The 16,128-nt window shown below is 34.4% G+C and overlaps 2 protein-coding genes across 5 annotated transcripts in view; both read left to right on the plus strand.

Moving 5' to 3' along the window:
* The window catches only part of epb41b (erythrocyte membrane protein band 4.1b), a 29,861-nt gene extending 25,313 nt beyond the window's left edge, over positions 1 to 4,548 (plus strand). For all 3 annotated transcript variants that reach the window (XM_087285246.1, XM_087285247.1, NM_175084.3), the window contains 2 exon segments: positions 2,407 to 2,595; positions 4,175 to 4,548. In XM_087285246.1, coding sequence (XP_087141372.1) covers positions 2,407 to 2,595; positions 4,175 to 4,231 — 246 coding nt within the window. In that variant the 3' untranslated portion in view covers positions 4,232 to 4,548.
* Positions 4,549 to 11,757: 7,209 nt separating this feature from the next.
* Positions 11,758 to 13,342, plus strand: LOC147833357 (uncharacterized). 2 transcript variants are annotated; one of them, XM_087287123.1, is made up of 3 exons: positions 11,758 to 12,094; positions 12,418 to 12,545; positions 12,673 to 13,342. In XM_087287123.1, exons 1-3 carry the CDS (start codon positions 12,051 to 12,053, stop codon positions 13,077 to 13,079), a joined length of 579 nt encoding a protein of 192 aa, XP_087143249.1. In that variant the 5' UTR covers positions 11,758 to 12,050; the 3' UTR covers positions 13,080 to 13,342. The 2 variants fall into 2 exon arrangements, with proteins under 2 accessions (XP_087143249.1, XP_087143250.1); XM_087287124.1 differs by having other exon boundaries at positions 11,940 to 12,142.
* The last annotated feature ends 2,786 nt before the right edge of the window (positions 13,343 to 16,128 follow it).

Below are 16,128 nucleotides of genomic sequence, written 5' to 3' on the forward strand. Positions count from 1 at the left end.
TTTGTGAAATGTCTGAACTTTTGTATTTTGGGGGGATTTTCAAGTTTAATGATAATCCTACAAGACCAATCAAACAGATACACTTTTTTCTGAACTTATATTTTGTGTGGGGAAATGTAAAGTCAGACCTTACTGTCCTAATGAAATAATTAAATGATCATATTTTATTTTGGTATAATAAGCGTAATCTAGAGGCCTTTGCCTTTTATATTAGCCACTTCTGATGCCAAATGATTAACTAAAAGTCAAGGTTTTATTTTTAGTTCCTAAAACATCGATAGGAAACAAGACTTTTGTCAGGAAGTGTATGACTCTTAACCCTTGTGTGCTGTCCGAGACACTGTTTCATCCACTCTGTGTTTCATCCACTCTGGGGTGATTTTGAGGCTTAATTTGGCCACAACTCGTCCCGTTTCATCAAATGGAATGATTTTTGGTTGCAAATCTTATTTTGACACATATTTTGGGAAAATGCTTTGGAATTTATCCAAAACTCACTACACTCTGGGCAAATTGACTATCTTTTAGTTATGCTGGTTGCTGTTTTTGCCCCATTGACTTCTATCATGTAAGTAATTTTTGATTGCAAAGCCATGACACAGTATGATTTTGCGATCTTTATTGTTGATGGTTTTACCTGTTGGAAACAGGTCAAATTTGCAACACAGGCACGTTCTGAGAACGTAGCCCTATATACATTTTTTGGAGATGGAATTATGTAGCCAGAAGTATGTATGGTTGCATTTCATCTTTAAAACAAACGCTACAGGGCGGTATGATGTCGTTCCTTTTTATGCTTATCAGCTGGCCACTTATCTGCATATGGATGGCTTTCCTACTGTTACCAGTTTGTCCAGTTAGCTTGCAATGTACGTTGGTGAACTTGAGACGCAGAGAGGAGTTCACCACGACAACGGGTTTCAAATCCATCGAAGAACAGTTACAGAAAGCAGGTGAAACTAAAACAGAAGCCAAAAAATAAAATAAACAAGTATATAACAGGGTGAGAATGTGGTAAAATCTGAAAACATTGTGAAAATTGAAAAAAAATAACTGTTGGTTCAGTTAAGGGAAGGAGGAGGGTGGATCAGTCAATTGCTCAGTCAGTCAGTCAGTCAGTCAGTTGACAGTGGCCTCTGGTGGACTTATGTGAGAACAGCAGGTGCAAATGGCACTTGCGAGTGAAATTTGAGATCTGAAAAAGCATACCCAGTGGCCTCTTGTGGATTTGTGAAAACAAAAACTGCAAAAAAAATAATAAAATGTACCTCCGGGGACATATTTGGCACTCTCCAGAAATGTATGTAGGGGTACGTTTTCAGAATAAACCTCGGTTAAAAATTTGTCACTTTTACTGTTGATCATTAGTTTAGAGTGCAAAAAATAAGCACCTTAGCTCTCAGAACATAGTAAGTATAATTATGTACACTCTACAATTGGCTGTTTTGACAGAACTCTATGTAAAAGCCAGAAACTTTTTTCCCAGGCCATCTAAAGGCAGAGTGCGAATTACAGGGGACTTTGGGGGGGGATTGACCTCCCCCAATTAACGATTAATCCCCTCTGAAGAATGTCAAAACAAGATGGGAGGTCTCCTCTTTAATTGTGACAGATAGTTTTCCCTGATCTGTATCCTAAATAATAATATTAATAATTACAATATTATTTAATACAAATATACATTTGACCACTCCTATAATGGTTCATACCATTATAGGGGTTCATGCATAATTGCGCCAATCAGTCTTTGCAAGAATCATTCAACAGTCAACCAGCAGCTCTAGAGCAGTGATGGATATCGTAAATGGTCACAAGACACTTTTCTTCTAAAATAGGTGTTTATATTTACATATAGCCTAAAAGTAAAGTAAATGTAGACGCATAGCTTGAGCTACACTAACCTCTGAAATAATCAGAGTTTACTGTATGACAGAATACATTAAAAATCGACTTGAACCGAAAACTTAAATACGTCTTTTTAATCAACTTGATGTCATTTAAATAAATAAATTTGATCTATTGAAAAAAAAAGTTGACCACCTTGATCGCCATTGTATAACTTGCACCCTGTCTAAAGGGTTAATGGTGCCAACAAATGATCAACGGTAAAAATGACAGATTTTACCTGTTCATAACAGGGAAAACCACCAACAATAAAGAATGCATGATTATATTGTGTCAAGGCTTTTCAATCAAAAATTGCTGTTATAATAAAGTCACAAACATAACGAAAGGATTGTCAGTTTGAACAATACACAAGGGTTAGAATTCTTATGAACACACATTATCAGAAGTTCCTCGAACAAAACAAAAAACACAAATCTACATTTTTGTTTATAATGGCTTGTCTAGTTTAATGGTAACAAATGATGTTAAGTCAGTCAAACTAATAAATGCTCTCTATAGGACCTTGATGTGTCCCAGGAGATGATAATGAAGCACCATGCTAGCGTTACTGAACTTAAGCGTGTCTTCATGGAGGTCAAAGATGATTTCGGGCCCACTGAATGGGACAGGCGTCTCTCTTCATACTCACCTACTCTCAAACCCCAGCTTCCACATGCCAACGGCGAGATACTTGTCAAAATGGGCTTGGTGAGTTACATACAAACAAACATAGATATTTGTGAAGTACAATGTGGGTTATACTGGATTTTTGGTATGGAGCCCTGTAGAAGACACTTTTAGAGGCTCTACAAAAGTCAAAGTCTTACAATTATTTTAAATTTTGAAAAGAAATTGCAAAGAAATTTTTAAAAAGTCATATTTTAAACTTACATGTGAATTTGCTATGGCTTACTGCAATTATCAAATACCAAATTGTATTTATATGCATAATTTCATTGTAATTATATGCAAATAGAAATTGGTGTGTGATAGTTTTAAAAATCAACCTTTTGGGTTTGTATGACACTGTTGCTCAACCCATTGGAAAGTAACATATCATTCTAACTATATTTGAGAATGTGATGTGGTTTGGTAAAATAATCAAATCACAAAGGATTGGAAACAAAGGGTAGGAAAAATGGAGCTTAGTAAAATCTTAGTAAAAGTTCATGATGAACATTGTATGACAGTGTTATTCGCCAATTGGCAGGTGATTTGTTTTTACATTACTATATGAATAAAGCTTGTTTAGTTATTTATTTAATTTTTTTAAATTAATGAGATTAAGGCAAATGCTAGTAAATTTCAGTTAGATATGCTTCCCCAAGTTGTTCTGTCAGTTTTTAATTAAATAATCCACAAAGTTTAGGGCTGAAAAAAATAATATTTTTACCTATTGTAATTTTTTTTACTGTAAATCATTATATACAAACATTTATACAACAGTTCTGTTTGGTTCTTGAATCTGATTGGCTGATAGCCATGTAATATCCTGCTGTATCAGAACTCGTACAGCCTCCTCACCCTTCTGTATTACTCCACATAGAGTGACAGCAGATCAATAAGCTCACAACAGTTTCATAAATATAGCAGCTGTTGGACAACATAATGTACTTTTGAGGCTTTTTAGGCAAGTATGCTGTTTTTTAGATTGCAACTATGCAGTTTATTTATAAGGATAGTGCCTATTTAAAAAATTATAATTTCTGATATACAAAGCATCGGCATCCATAAGCCTGTCATTGAGCAGAGCAAAGACGGTTGATGTTGTCCATCCACAATAATTGTGATATTCTGATTGCAACAGAGAAATACTGGGAAATATCTGTAGACTGGTGGCTTCATTCTGTTCAACCTTATAATCTTAAAATGTTAGTAAAATCACCTGTTTTGTCATCACTTTAGGCATTACACTATAAAACTGTTCAAATACAAGCTCTAAAGTGTCGTGTGTGAAGTAGCAATGGTTTCTGCTGTTCTGACGTCAGCTGCAGATGTGAATGAATGGTGGAAGAAAGTATTCCCTTATACAAAACTATTTTGAGACTCTCCGTGTTTGATTTTATTTTTTTATATACATGAATATGTCGTCAAACTGTTGTATAAACGCAATATCACGCTCGTAGCAGTGCGATCTGACTGTAAATCATCATTAGTGGGACATTGTTATACAGTCATACAGTCATATCGCACTGCTACTCGTATGAAATTGCTCATATATTTAACTCCAGTATTTAAGTCCCAATATTTACTTTTTTGTATTTACTGTAAAAATCTTCTTTTGCAGATGGACGAAAATGGAAAAACGATCCTGCTTCGCACACAAGAAGAAATATTTGCTTGAATTCAACATGCTTAAACATTAATTTTTTATGCATTTGCATATAATCACTGCCAAATCATTTAACGATGGGAATATGTGGAGAAAAAAACAGCTTTGCATGTTTTATAGAACATAATAATAATATCCTCTGCGGTGTTTATCAGTTTGATCAATGTAATTTACATGATCATAATATATCTACTGAATTAAAAGTATCACATAATTTGAGATTTAAGTTAAAATGGAAATACAAATGCCAGGCTTACGTTTAGCTTATTTCACCCGCTTACACCTATTAACTTGTAATCAAAAGAAATAAAAGCTTACATGTGCACTGACCTTTTTTGACTTGTGTTTATTTTGATGAAATAGGGTCAGTATTGGGCACACTTTCCATTTTTTTTAAATGTAAATAGAATTTGAAAAAGTTTTTAAAAATAGATCAAATAAAGGAACATATTTCAATTTAATTCAATTCAACTTTATTTGTATAACGCTTTTACAATGTAGATTGTGTCAAAGCAGCTTCACATAAAAGTGTAGTTCACTTTTTAGGGTTTAAGTTCAGTTCAGTTCAGTACAGTTTAGCTCAGTTTAGTGTGATTTAATAATCACTACTGGGAGTCCAAACACTGAAGAGCAAATCCATTGATGTGTAGCTCTACCAATCCCAAACCATGCAAGCTAGTGGCGACGATATTTAGGATTTTTGGAATAAATCTAGGAGATTCATTGCACAAAAATCTCTGAAAATTCATTCTTTATTCAGTTTCACCTCATTTATAAGTTATCTTGTTTTAAGAATTTGTTGACAACAAAAACAACAAAAGAAATTGTAGCAAGTAAAAACCTTTGAAACTTATTTTAGTCTGAACTGAAGTTAAATTAATGGAATTATATATATATATATATATATATATATATATATATATATATATATATATATATATATATATATATATATATATATATATATATATATATAAATTATATATTATATATAATATAATATATATATACCTGAATATGAATATTTGTGACGAAATCAGTTTAACCCTTTAACTTTGCAGTTTTTGTTTTGAAATACTTTTTTTTTTTTTTGCTTGTTAATACTTATTAAAAATGAGCTGACTCAAAACAACTTTTCATTGGGACAACATTTGTTTATGTTTAATCCAAATAAATTTGTTAAATCTGTTAACTTAATTGATTTGTGTTGGGACAACATGAATGAATTGTGTGGAACCCTGAATTTTTTTTACAGTGCATCATTCGTCATTTGAATCTCATCTGACCATGCAAACCAACCTAACCTCCATCTCTTATTGAACAGTGAACTGGCTACCTGTGCTGGTTTCTGTATTATTGGCGTTGCTGCAATACAAGAGCATTAATACAGTGCATTAAAGAGCACTACTCACGACTCTGATCCCATGCTACTGCAGCCTGTGTTCTGTCTTCTGAGCTGATCTTTAAGTGTCTAGAGTTGAAACCTGTTGAATGCAGAACAGTTAGGACAGAGCAGAAGCTGTTTGTGTGCATTGAGTATCACTGTATCAGCTGTTTGTGACAGAGGTGTCCACCTTTCATATTTCCTGTGACATTTATGTGAACTATAAAGAGCTGCACTACAAACACAATGACACACAGAGCACGCGCTATTCTTCTGGCTTTGTGTGGGTGTATCTGCATAAAAAAAGTCTCATCATGAATAATTGATTACTTAAAACTCACATGAATAAAAATCTACAAAGGTTTATTTGACTCTTACAAGTAAGAGTGCACTCGATCATTCAAGAGCTATTATTCATATGCATGTGTTGTATAGAATTACCTCTCTTTAAGTAACAATCAACAAAAATATTAGATTAATACATAGGGCCCTATCATAGGCCTGGCCCAATAAGGTGAAAGACGTGATTGGTGCGATTTGTAGCTATTTTCAGACCAGCGCAACTAAAATAGACTGTCATTGACCAACTGAAAGCATATCTAAAGTCCGGGGCTAAGCGTTTTAGTTATGCACCCATGCAGGTCCAAACCCGTACACATTGCTTAATATACACAGGATGTACAGCAATACACAAATATCTTTACACATAAAAAAATTAAAGCATTAAAATTTTTTTTAAATTATTATTTTCAACATAAATATAAAAACCACTGCCTTCATGCCTTCTTCATGTCAGGGGGCTTTTTCAGTTTATTCATGACAATTTGCATTTGTATAATGTTATTTTTAGTAATATTTATTATATGCATATTTATGTTTGTTTCAATAAAAACAAGCTTAGATTTGTCCACTTAATGGGTTTTGTAGACATATGCATCACCATGGGGGAATAAGAATAGGACGTGTGTTTGGATATAACTCGTTTTTTTGACCACGATTCGTTATTATTGTTCATTTATTCATTTGCTGGAAATTAGAACTGAATTTAGAAATAGTTTTAAAACAAATCCTTGCACTTAACAAACAAAATTATATATGTAGGCTAATGGATGTCTTCAGTGTGTAGAGAGTGCGTACAACACTGTTTCCTTATCCACGAACGAAAAGGAGTAAAGAGTAGGAGTAAACTAAAAAGGAAGTAAAGAGGCCAAATGGAGGATGTTCGTTCTTTATCCTCATGCTATTTTACTGTTTTCTCGCTAGTGAAGAATTCAGTTTTTTCACTTACGCCTAGATTGTTAAAATAGATCCCTTTGTGTTCTCTTAGGAAATTGTTTTTAGTAATACATGACAAACCTGTGGTGAGCTCTGAGGTTGTTAATGGATTGTTTATGCATTTCTTAAACCTGTCTGTTTCCATTCATTCCCTTATTTTTTAATAGTAAAAAATTAGCAGAAAACTCCATTTCCCATGATGCTGTATGGAAAATGTCCCCAATTAGAGTTGGAGTGAGAAAAATATATTGTTAGCTCTGACCACTCCATTGAATCAATGCAAATGACGTAATAAAATTTTTATGCTATCTCTATGTTCACAAACATTTTTATAAAAATTCACATTTTCTATTACAAGAAGTAATTAGAAACAAATAGTTTTATATATTTAACCAACAACTTTAAATATATTGGGCATTTCACAATGCATCTTGGGATTTTAGTACTTTCCCTCATTAGTACTTTCGTGTTTTTGTTTTATTTATTGTTTTGCTTCAAATCAAGGTTTGTTATGTTGTGATTCTGGTCTTGGTTTGTGGCTTATAAATCTGTACCAAGGGCTATTTTACAAAATCCCTATGGGAAAAATGAATGAAGTGAGAAAACAGCTGAAAAAAATGAGCATACACTATGCACTATACAGTGATTCTTAAAATCTTACGCTATACTACTCTTTTTAGCATTTAAATATTATATATATATATATTTAAATATATATAGGTAATATTTTACCTGAGCTGCGAATGTGAGTTCTGTACTGCCATGTAATAAAATACAGTGTATTGCAATATAACAAAACAAAACTGCCTTACAAACAGACACATGATTCATGAACTGTAAAAAGGAGTGACCTGTAAAATAAGATTTAGAGAATCAAGCAGGATCAACATGACATTTTTAAGGGTTAACATATATAATAGTTTACATATGCTCATAATTTTGGTTTTGCCCTGAGGTCTCTGAGTTTTGAAAGAATATTTTTCAGTATTATTTCAATGTTTTTTACCTTAAAGTCAGACGGGTAAACAGAAAATTAGGAAGTTTCCGGAACTACGTCATATCATTAATATCATTCAATACTTTTTAACGAATGGTTTTTATTGTTTTTATAAATTATTTTAATGATTATAAGTATTTTTATAACCATTAAGATTTTTTTTAAATCAAACTTTTATGCATCACTTGCTTTTATTCATATCTCGGACAGTTTTACCTATTAAAGTTTATTCAAATATTAATAAAAGGAGAACATTGGTTGCTCTACAACCACAACACCATATCACATCACAGCCACAACATCATGCAGCCCAAGACCGGTTACTCACTGAAGTTAAGCAGGGCTGAGCCTGGTCAGTACCTGCATGGGGGAACACTAGGTTGCTGTTGGAAGTGGTGTTAGTGAGGCCAGCAGGGGGCGCTCAACCTGTGGTCTGTGTGAGTCCAAATGCCCCAGTAAAAGTGAAGGGGACACTACACTGTCAGTGGGCGCTGTCTTTCGGATGAGACGTTAAACTGAGGTCCTGACTCTCTGTGGTCATTAAAATTCCCATGGCACTTCTCGTGAAAGAATAGGGGTTTAACCCCGGTGTCCTGGCCAAGTCCCTCTATCGTCCCCTACGATCATGGCCTCCCAATCATCCAATTTCAACCAATTGGCTCTATCACTGTTTCTCCACTTCACCAATAGCTTGTGTGTGGTGAGAGCACTGGCACTGTTGTCCTGTGGCAGCCGTCGCATCATTCAAGTGGATGCTGCACACTGGTGGTGGTGTGGAGAGACCCCCCCCCCCCCCCCTCATGATTGTGAAGCGCTTTGGTTGTATGGCCATACACAATAAATGCGCTATATAAATACACATTACATTACATTACAAATATATATTTATTATGGCTAGAACAAAGGCAAAAAAGTACACTCACTAAATAAAATACAGATGTTTTTTTTTTTTTAGATTTAGTCTGCTCCACAATTCACACATTAGAAGAGAATTCCTATTTAAAGATTTTAACAATGTTGAAACTTAAAGAATGAGGAAAGATTATTTGTCTTTTCCTCTTTCTCCTAGAGTTAAGGAGATGAGCTTTAACATATTAAATGAGATTTATCCTACCAACAAGTTTTTAAGATTGACATTCAGTTTAGATTTGAATAATTGTGCTTTTTTTGTGTGTGTGTGTGTGAAAAAGATATTTTTAGCGAGAGTTTGAAACATGTTTTCTTTCGTTGTGACATGGTGCTTCCTTTTTGGTCAGAGGTACAGACGTGGTTATGGTCCATGAATATACATTTCCCTCCTCTTACTGCAAAGACTTTTAAGTTTGGTATCTTCCTTGAAAACAATGAATGCATTTTGCTGTCAATGTTTTATTATGCTTTGGAAAATTCTTTATTCTCAAATGCAGATGGTTCAAATCTACTCCTAAATTTAATCAGTAGTTGAATAAGGTAAAACTTCTTTGCAAATCTTTAAAATTGGTGAATGATATTTGTAGACTTTTATAAGTTAATTTAATTTTCACAGCCCCTTTATTATTTTTTTATAGTCATTTATTTAAAAGCTATTCTTTTTTATTCTTAAGATGCCTATTTTATCACTCAACCTTGAGATGACAGTATGTAATATTGTAAGTATGTAGCCTACCATTTTGTTTGGATGTTCAGCTTTAAAAAAATAATAATAATAATCACACAGTAGGCCTACTGTCTGGCTAGTTTCTGTCATACTTATGCTAAAAGCCAATAATGGTCCTACATTCCTGTAAATATCACCAATAAAGCCTTAAAAGGCATCAGTTTATTGTATATTGGTTTAAATATTCCTTCCCAGTTATTAAAGAAATAATTCTGTGACTTCATAATAGTTTTGTAACTATTACATTTTTTAAATTTAAAAATTGCAATATATAGGCTAAATCAGTGTAAAACCTATGACTGGTGGAAAAACATATTCTGTAATTGTGTACCTGGGTCTCCACTTTTGCCATGACCTCTTTTGGTTTTAACAAACTTATCCTTCAGCTTTTCCCAAACCTTTTAACAAAAACTTTCTCCTTTCTCACTGCTGTTGCAATTTATAGGCAAGAATTATTGATCATCTGGTTATCTCTGATCAGGGATCATAAAAATGTCAGTACAGTCATACTGTTTGAGACAAAATCTTTTGTGTTGCACTTGCTGTTTGTTTGACGTTCTTGCCAGATTTTGATTACGTCCGGGTAACCTCTGATGAGTCGGATTGGGGCGGCCGATCTCGAAACCAGCTGGCCGTCACCGATTGAGCCACATGCTTAACATTTATTAATATTATTTTTATTCATTCATTTCTTGTCGGCTTAGTCCCTTTATTAATCCGGGGTTGCCACAGCGGAATGAACCACCAACTTATCCAGCAAGTTTTTACGCAGCGGATGCCCTTCCATTCTTCCTCCCATCTCTGGGAAACATCCACACACACATTCACACACACTCATACACTACAGACAATTTAGCCTACTCAATTCACCTGTACTGCATGTCTTTGGACTGTGGGGGAAACCAGAGCACCCCGAGGAAACCCACGTAAAGGCAGGGAGAACATGCAAACTCCATACAGAAACGCCAAGTTAGCCGAGGTTCGAACCAGCGACCTTCTTGCTGTGAGGCGACAGCACTACCTGTTGTGCCACTGCCTCGCCATTATTTTTATTATTATTACTATTATCATCATCACCATCATCATCAACATAATTTCACATTTTGCAAGAGATAAATGCTGCCTGCATGTAAAAGCAATGCATATCAAAAAAACGAAAGAAAAAAAAAACGGCCCACATTTAAGAAATGGTCCGGCCCTTCTGGCATTTGCAAGAATTGCCAGATGGCCACTGCCCACACACACTCATCATATAGAGACCCTAATAGTATAATTTATCTTTTTTTTTTTGCCACAATATTATTATTAACACAGCTTCTTCTATTGATGATGAAGGTATTAAATTGCCTTTGCTGTCTATTGAAGGTGTGTGCGTTCTGTCGACGAGGATCGGGAGGTGAAGGGGCAGTGAATCAGCTACGTCAGTGGCACCAATCAATCCACAATATTTTAGTAGCTGCATTTTATTTATTTGTTATATTTATTTATTGAACTATTGCGAATTTACATAAGTACATTTAAATGTACAAAATCATATCGAGGTGGCCAGAGTTTACACAGGGGTGGCCGTAGCCGATCCAATAGACTCTATGCACAAACTCTGCTGACGTATTTCCGGTAGAAAATAAGCCGGTGTCTTAGTTTCCGCATAACGTGCTTTACAGTGAAATCTTACAGCGGCGAAACCAAAACACGTTCGGAGCATGGCAAAGAAGGGAGATTTACACATAAATTGATGAGGATCCTGTGCCAGTGGATGCCTAGCATCTGTAACATCATTATTGTTCAGTTCCACAACCCACGGCAGATGATTAATGCACCCGATCAGGCTGACAGTCTCCGTGAGGAGGTGGAGTGACTGAAAGTAGACTGCTTCCATGCTGCTTTTGGTGTTATACAGCTCTAAAGGTACAATTAAAAATGATGTATCTGAATTTAAACCAGATGAAAGAAGTGACAAGTTGTAATTGTGTCATATTAAATAGTATTACGTTTTTTACCATACTATAGTAAATTGTACTATACTGTATATATTGTAGTACTTAAAGGGACTAAGCCAAAAAAAACATGAATGAATGAATGAATATTGTTGTATTTACAACTATCTGTTAATGAATGCAGCAACATATTGTAGTATTAACTATCATAAACTTCAATAAATTACAGTATAGTTTATATCTATCTATATATATATATATATATATATGTGTGTGTGTGTGTGTGTGTGTGTGTGTGTGCGTGTGTGTGTGTGTGCGTGTGTGTGTGTGCGCGTGCGTGTGTGTGCGCGCGTGTGTGTTTGTGTATGTATACACACAGACTAAACATTCTAGTGTAATAGGGAGATAACAAACTGAATCAAATGTATTAAGCACAAGTGTTTATATGCAAAAGCTAATACTATTCTTTCTTTTTTATAAATCTGATTTAGGTTCACAACTTGCATCCTACAACATCCAGAGTAACATGTCCAGAGTAAGCGCAACTGTGAGGGAGACACCGTCCAGGGCTGAGGGTCCACACTAAACATCTCATTCGCAGCATGAAGCAACACAAGCTGGACAGTCTTCATCTCTTTCTATTACAGTAAGCAACCAAACCAGATTTATACAATGGCTTGCCTTTTGCACATTAGTAAAAGCTTGAGCTAAATATTAAAGTGTTCACACACTGTACATAATTTATATGTTGTTGCCTGCACTGCAGGAATATAAAGTTGTCAATATAATAAACATTAATTTTCAGCATATTCATTTAAACATATATTACAGAACAATTTGAGTGACAATTGCTCTAACTATTGTAAATATGAATAATTTTAGATGATGCTAAATAATAGACTTTAATGCTATAAATAAATTGTATTTTTATTACCTGGTCTTACCTGAAGTTTAACATCTCCTTGACAGATGTAGAGAGGAGGAGAAAAAAGAGATAGAGAACATGATTGTGGTGGAGGAGATGGAGAATATAGAGGAGGAGGAGAAAAATTCTGAAGAAAAGTCACCCTCCATTTCACCAAAACAAGCCACTGATGGTAAATGATCATTTTTATGTCTATATATATTTGTCTGTAATGTTATTAATAAATTGTATTATTTTCCCCTCACCTGGTGTTTAACACCCTCTGCATGTGTAAACTGCAATCATTTCTCTTTTAACAGATGATCAAGAGGAGATCATGAAGGAGGAAGAGGAGAAAGTTGAGGAGGAGGAGAAGGTGAAAATGTTGGGGCAAAAGACAAGAAAGACTAGACAAGAAAGGAGAGGAAGGAACAGAAAGAAAGAGGAGGCAATGATAAAGGAGGAGAAGAAAACTACAATAAAAGAGAAGAAGGAGGAGGAGGAAATGGATAAAACTGAGAAGATGGCAAAGACGGAGGAGATGGAGGAGGTGAACACCAAGAAGGAGGAGGAGGACAATAGAACTGAGGAAGAGGAGGAGATGAATGAGAAGGAGAAAAAGAGAATTCAGGAAGAGAAGTGGAAGAACAAGAGATGGAAGAGGGAGCGATATGGAAAGAAAGAGAAGACAAAGGAGAAGGAGAAAAGGGCTGAGAAAGAAAAGTGAAAGAAGAGACAGAGGGGGAAGAAAAGTAAAATAAAGAAATGGGACATGTTGTATGAGGAGAAAATCCAGAAGGATTTGGAGAAATTGAAGGATGAGGAAGAGGAGGATATGGAGTGTGATGTAGAATCTGTGTTACAGGCTCAGAGATCTGATGTGTTTCAATGTGGTGGTGTTGGTGATGGAGTCTATGTCATATAATAAACAGGGGTGGAGGGCTGATTTTTATTGTTGTTGAGTTCTAAATAAACAATGTAAAACTCAAATACTGTCCTCGTCACTTCTTTCACCTATTTCATTTTCAGGCTTTCTCTCCTTTTTATTCTGATAGAGGTTATATAGTAATATGTGTTTGTTTAATATTCACCTACTTTGCAAAAACAGTTGACAATTAATCCTCTCATACGTTTTTAATTGTGGTTTAATTAATACATTTCAGTGACGTTTCATGCTGTGATTTGCACTAGATTAGCTTGTCTGCTGATATCAAAATGTGAAAAGTGTTGCTTACAAAAAGTTTATATTACAGTTTAATAAATAATGTTATGATCAGCAGCTCCCTTCAGAAAAGTAGAAATCCTGTATCCTCTATTCTGTCTGTTGTATGGGGTTTATGCTGTTGATAAACAGGACAGTTTTTTGTCAATATTTTTTTAACATAAGATATCAAAACATGTTTGAGTAGTGTGAATTTGTGCTGCACAAAAAAAAACTTTGGCGGTCCTCCAGGTTATTGTCTGCTGAGATGTTGTAGGCTCAAGTCTCATACATTAAAAATGTATATTTTCATGTATATTTTAAAATAAAAAATGGCCAAAAAATGTATTTGCTCAATAAATTTAACAATAAATTAACATAAATACATGTTCTACAAAAACATAGACCATTTTTAATATTTTAAAATATATTTTACCCTCCATATATTTCAATCCTAGAAGATACATTCATGTCATATTAAGAAAATCATTATTTCCACATCAACCAATCAACATAGGCTACTTAAGCATACATCGTATATATTTTCAAATACTTCAAAAAATGTATTTTATCGAACAACACAAATACAGTACAATATACATTTTAAATATTTTTGGCCAGGAAAATATATTATTTTTTAATCTTTTTGAAAACGTTCATAAAAGATAAAAACAATAATCTAGCTAGTTAACTTATGTCTTTAAGAAAAACAAAGTTTCTTTTTTTATTCATTTTTATGTATTTATTGTTCTGTCGTGACGTTGGTATAGTGCCATCATGCACAATGTCAGTCTAGAATTCAAGTTTTTGAAAGACTATGAAAATCAAAACTGACAGCTCTTCTTTTTTATCTGCCTGTATTTTTATGATGCTTGATCAGAATAACTTCCCCTATTTCTTGCAATAACATTACCAAAGTAACCATTACCTTTTTCTTCTTTCACGAGCAGTGCATGCTTTCAGTTTGCCATGAGGGCGGGGCAATAAATGTCATTCACATTACATCCACCAATAGCAAATCATAGTGATCCAATTAATTCCCAATGGACAAAACAAGTTTTCATGCTCAAGAAGTCCTTTCGCTTGGATACATCACACTGCAACATTTGATGTCAATTGTAGTCATTTTTACTGTCTATATTTTCCCAACTATACTGTATTTATTAACTCAGTCCCATCAGTACTACAATATTACGCAAGCAAAATTCTCATCATGTCAGAAGCACTACAGAGCTGTACTACAATGTACTGTAGATCCGATAGGCCTATTTAAAACAAGCCAAACAGTATTGAAGCATCCAAGATTAAAAAGTCATAATTTACTCTTATTTGAGGGTTTTTTCTTCTGTTAAATACGAAACAATATTTTCTAAAGAATCCTGAAAACCAGCAAGTTTACGGGTGAGTAAATGATAAAAGAATTTTTCATTTTTGGGTGAACTATCACTTTAATGACAGCAATATTAAAGGGCACCTATGATGAAAATCATCTTTTTGAGGCTGTTTGGACAGAACTGTTTAGATATAGTGTTTCCACTGTCATACTGGGGTGATACAAAGACAATAGGTCTCTTTTTGTTAATTTCCTAACATTAAAATACAATCCAAATCCCTTCAATTTTGAGGCCCACCACAACGTGACGTAGGAGTGCAGTTTTCTCCACCCAATTATTAGATTGACAGCTGCGTATTAACATGTCTCTGTAGTAACGTGTATAATCATTTCAATAAGACAGGATGTGCACAAAGCAACTGAGATTAAAAGATCTGTTCAGCTCGCTGTGATCATCAATCATTATCAAATGTGATCAAGAAGAAGTTTTACAAGTTTAAAAACTTTTTTAAAACAGTGCATGTCTGTAATAAATTACAGGGATTTTACCGTGTTCTTCACCACAGCCGCATGTCAGTACAATTATAAAAGAAGAAGCTTTAATCCCGGATTGTGGACGTTAAATCAGGTTTATTTTGTACATTAACATAATGGATGTCCATACAGCAGTGGCTATCAACATGTATTCTTTCACATTTGCTGTGCAAAAACAGTGCAAAGTTAAAGTGTGTGTGTGTGTGTCCACTGTGTGTATGTGCGTGAACTTTGTAATGACATTGTGTGTGACTCCACAACAAAAACATCAAACAATCATTGGGAAAGTTCTTACTGTAGTATTTCTCACAAACATTGAGTGAGATCTGCTTCCTTCATGTCTGTCACTGTGCTGTTTATCTGACGCAGCCGAGGAGGAGATTGAGGCACACTCTGACAGGCACATGGGAACGGTGGGTGGGGAGAACTAGCATTAAAGGTACAGGCTACAAAAACAGCTACAAATTGTTTAAAGCAGAAAATACCAATATTCTGAAAGGTTTAATAAATAATCTGATGGATATTTTGGCTGAAACTTAACAGACACATTCTGGAGACACAAAAAACTCATCTTAAATCTTGAAAAAGGAGTCAAACAGGAGCCCTTGGATTTCCATTTTTGAATTTGTTCTGCTTTTCTGTGAATAAGTTGGCAGCAATCAGTAACAAAACGTTTCAGTAGGAGGCGATATTTTAAATATGTTAAAA

The sequence above is a fragment of the Danio rerio genome, chromosome 16, assembly GCF_052040795.2.
Source record: "Danio rerio strain M-AB ecotype USA chromosome 16, GRCz13ab, whole genome shotgun sequence".
In the NCBI taxonomy this organism is placed as follows: Eukaryota; Metazoa; Chordata; class Actinopteri; order Cypriniformes; family Danionidae; genus Danio; species Danio rerio.

Coding starts and splice junctions, on each gene's coding strand:
- LOC147833357 (XM_087287123.1), top strand. CDS start 12,051: ATGAAGCAACACAAGCTGGACAGTCTTCATCTCTTTCTATTACA. Junction 12,095..12,417: donor CTTCATCTCTTTCTATTACA/GTAAGCAACCAA, acceptor TCTCCTTGACAG/ATGTAGAGAGGAGGAGAAAA. Junction 12,546..12,672: donor ACCAAAACAAGCCACTGATG/GTAAATGATCAT, acceptor CTCTTTTAACAG/ATGATCAAGAGGAGATCATG.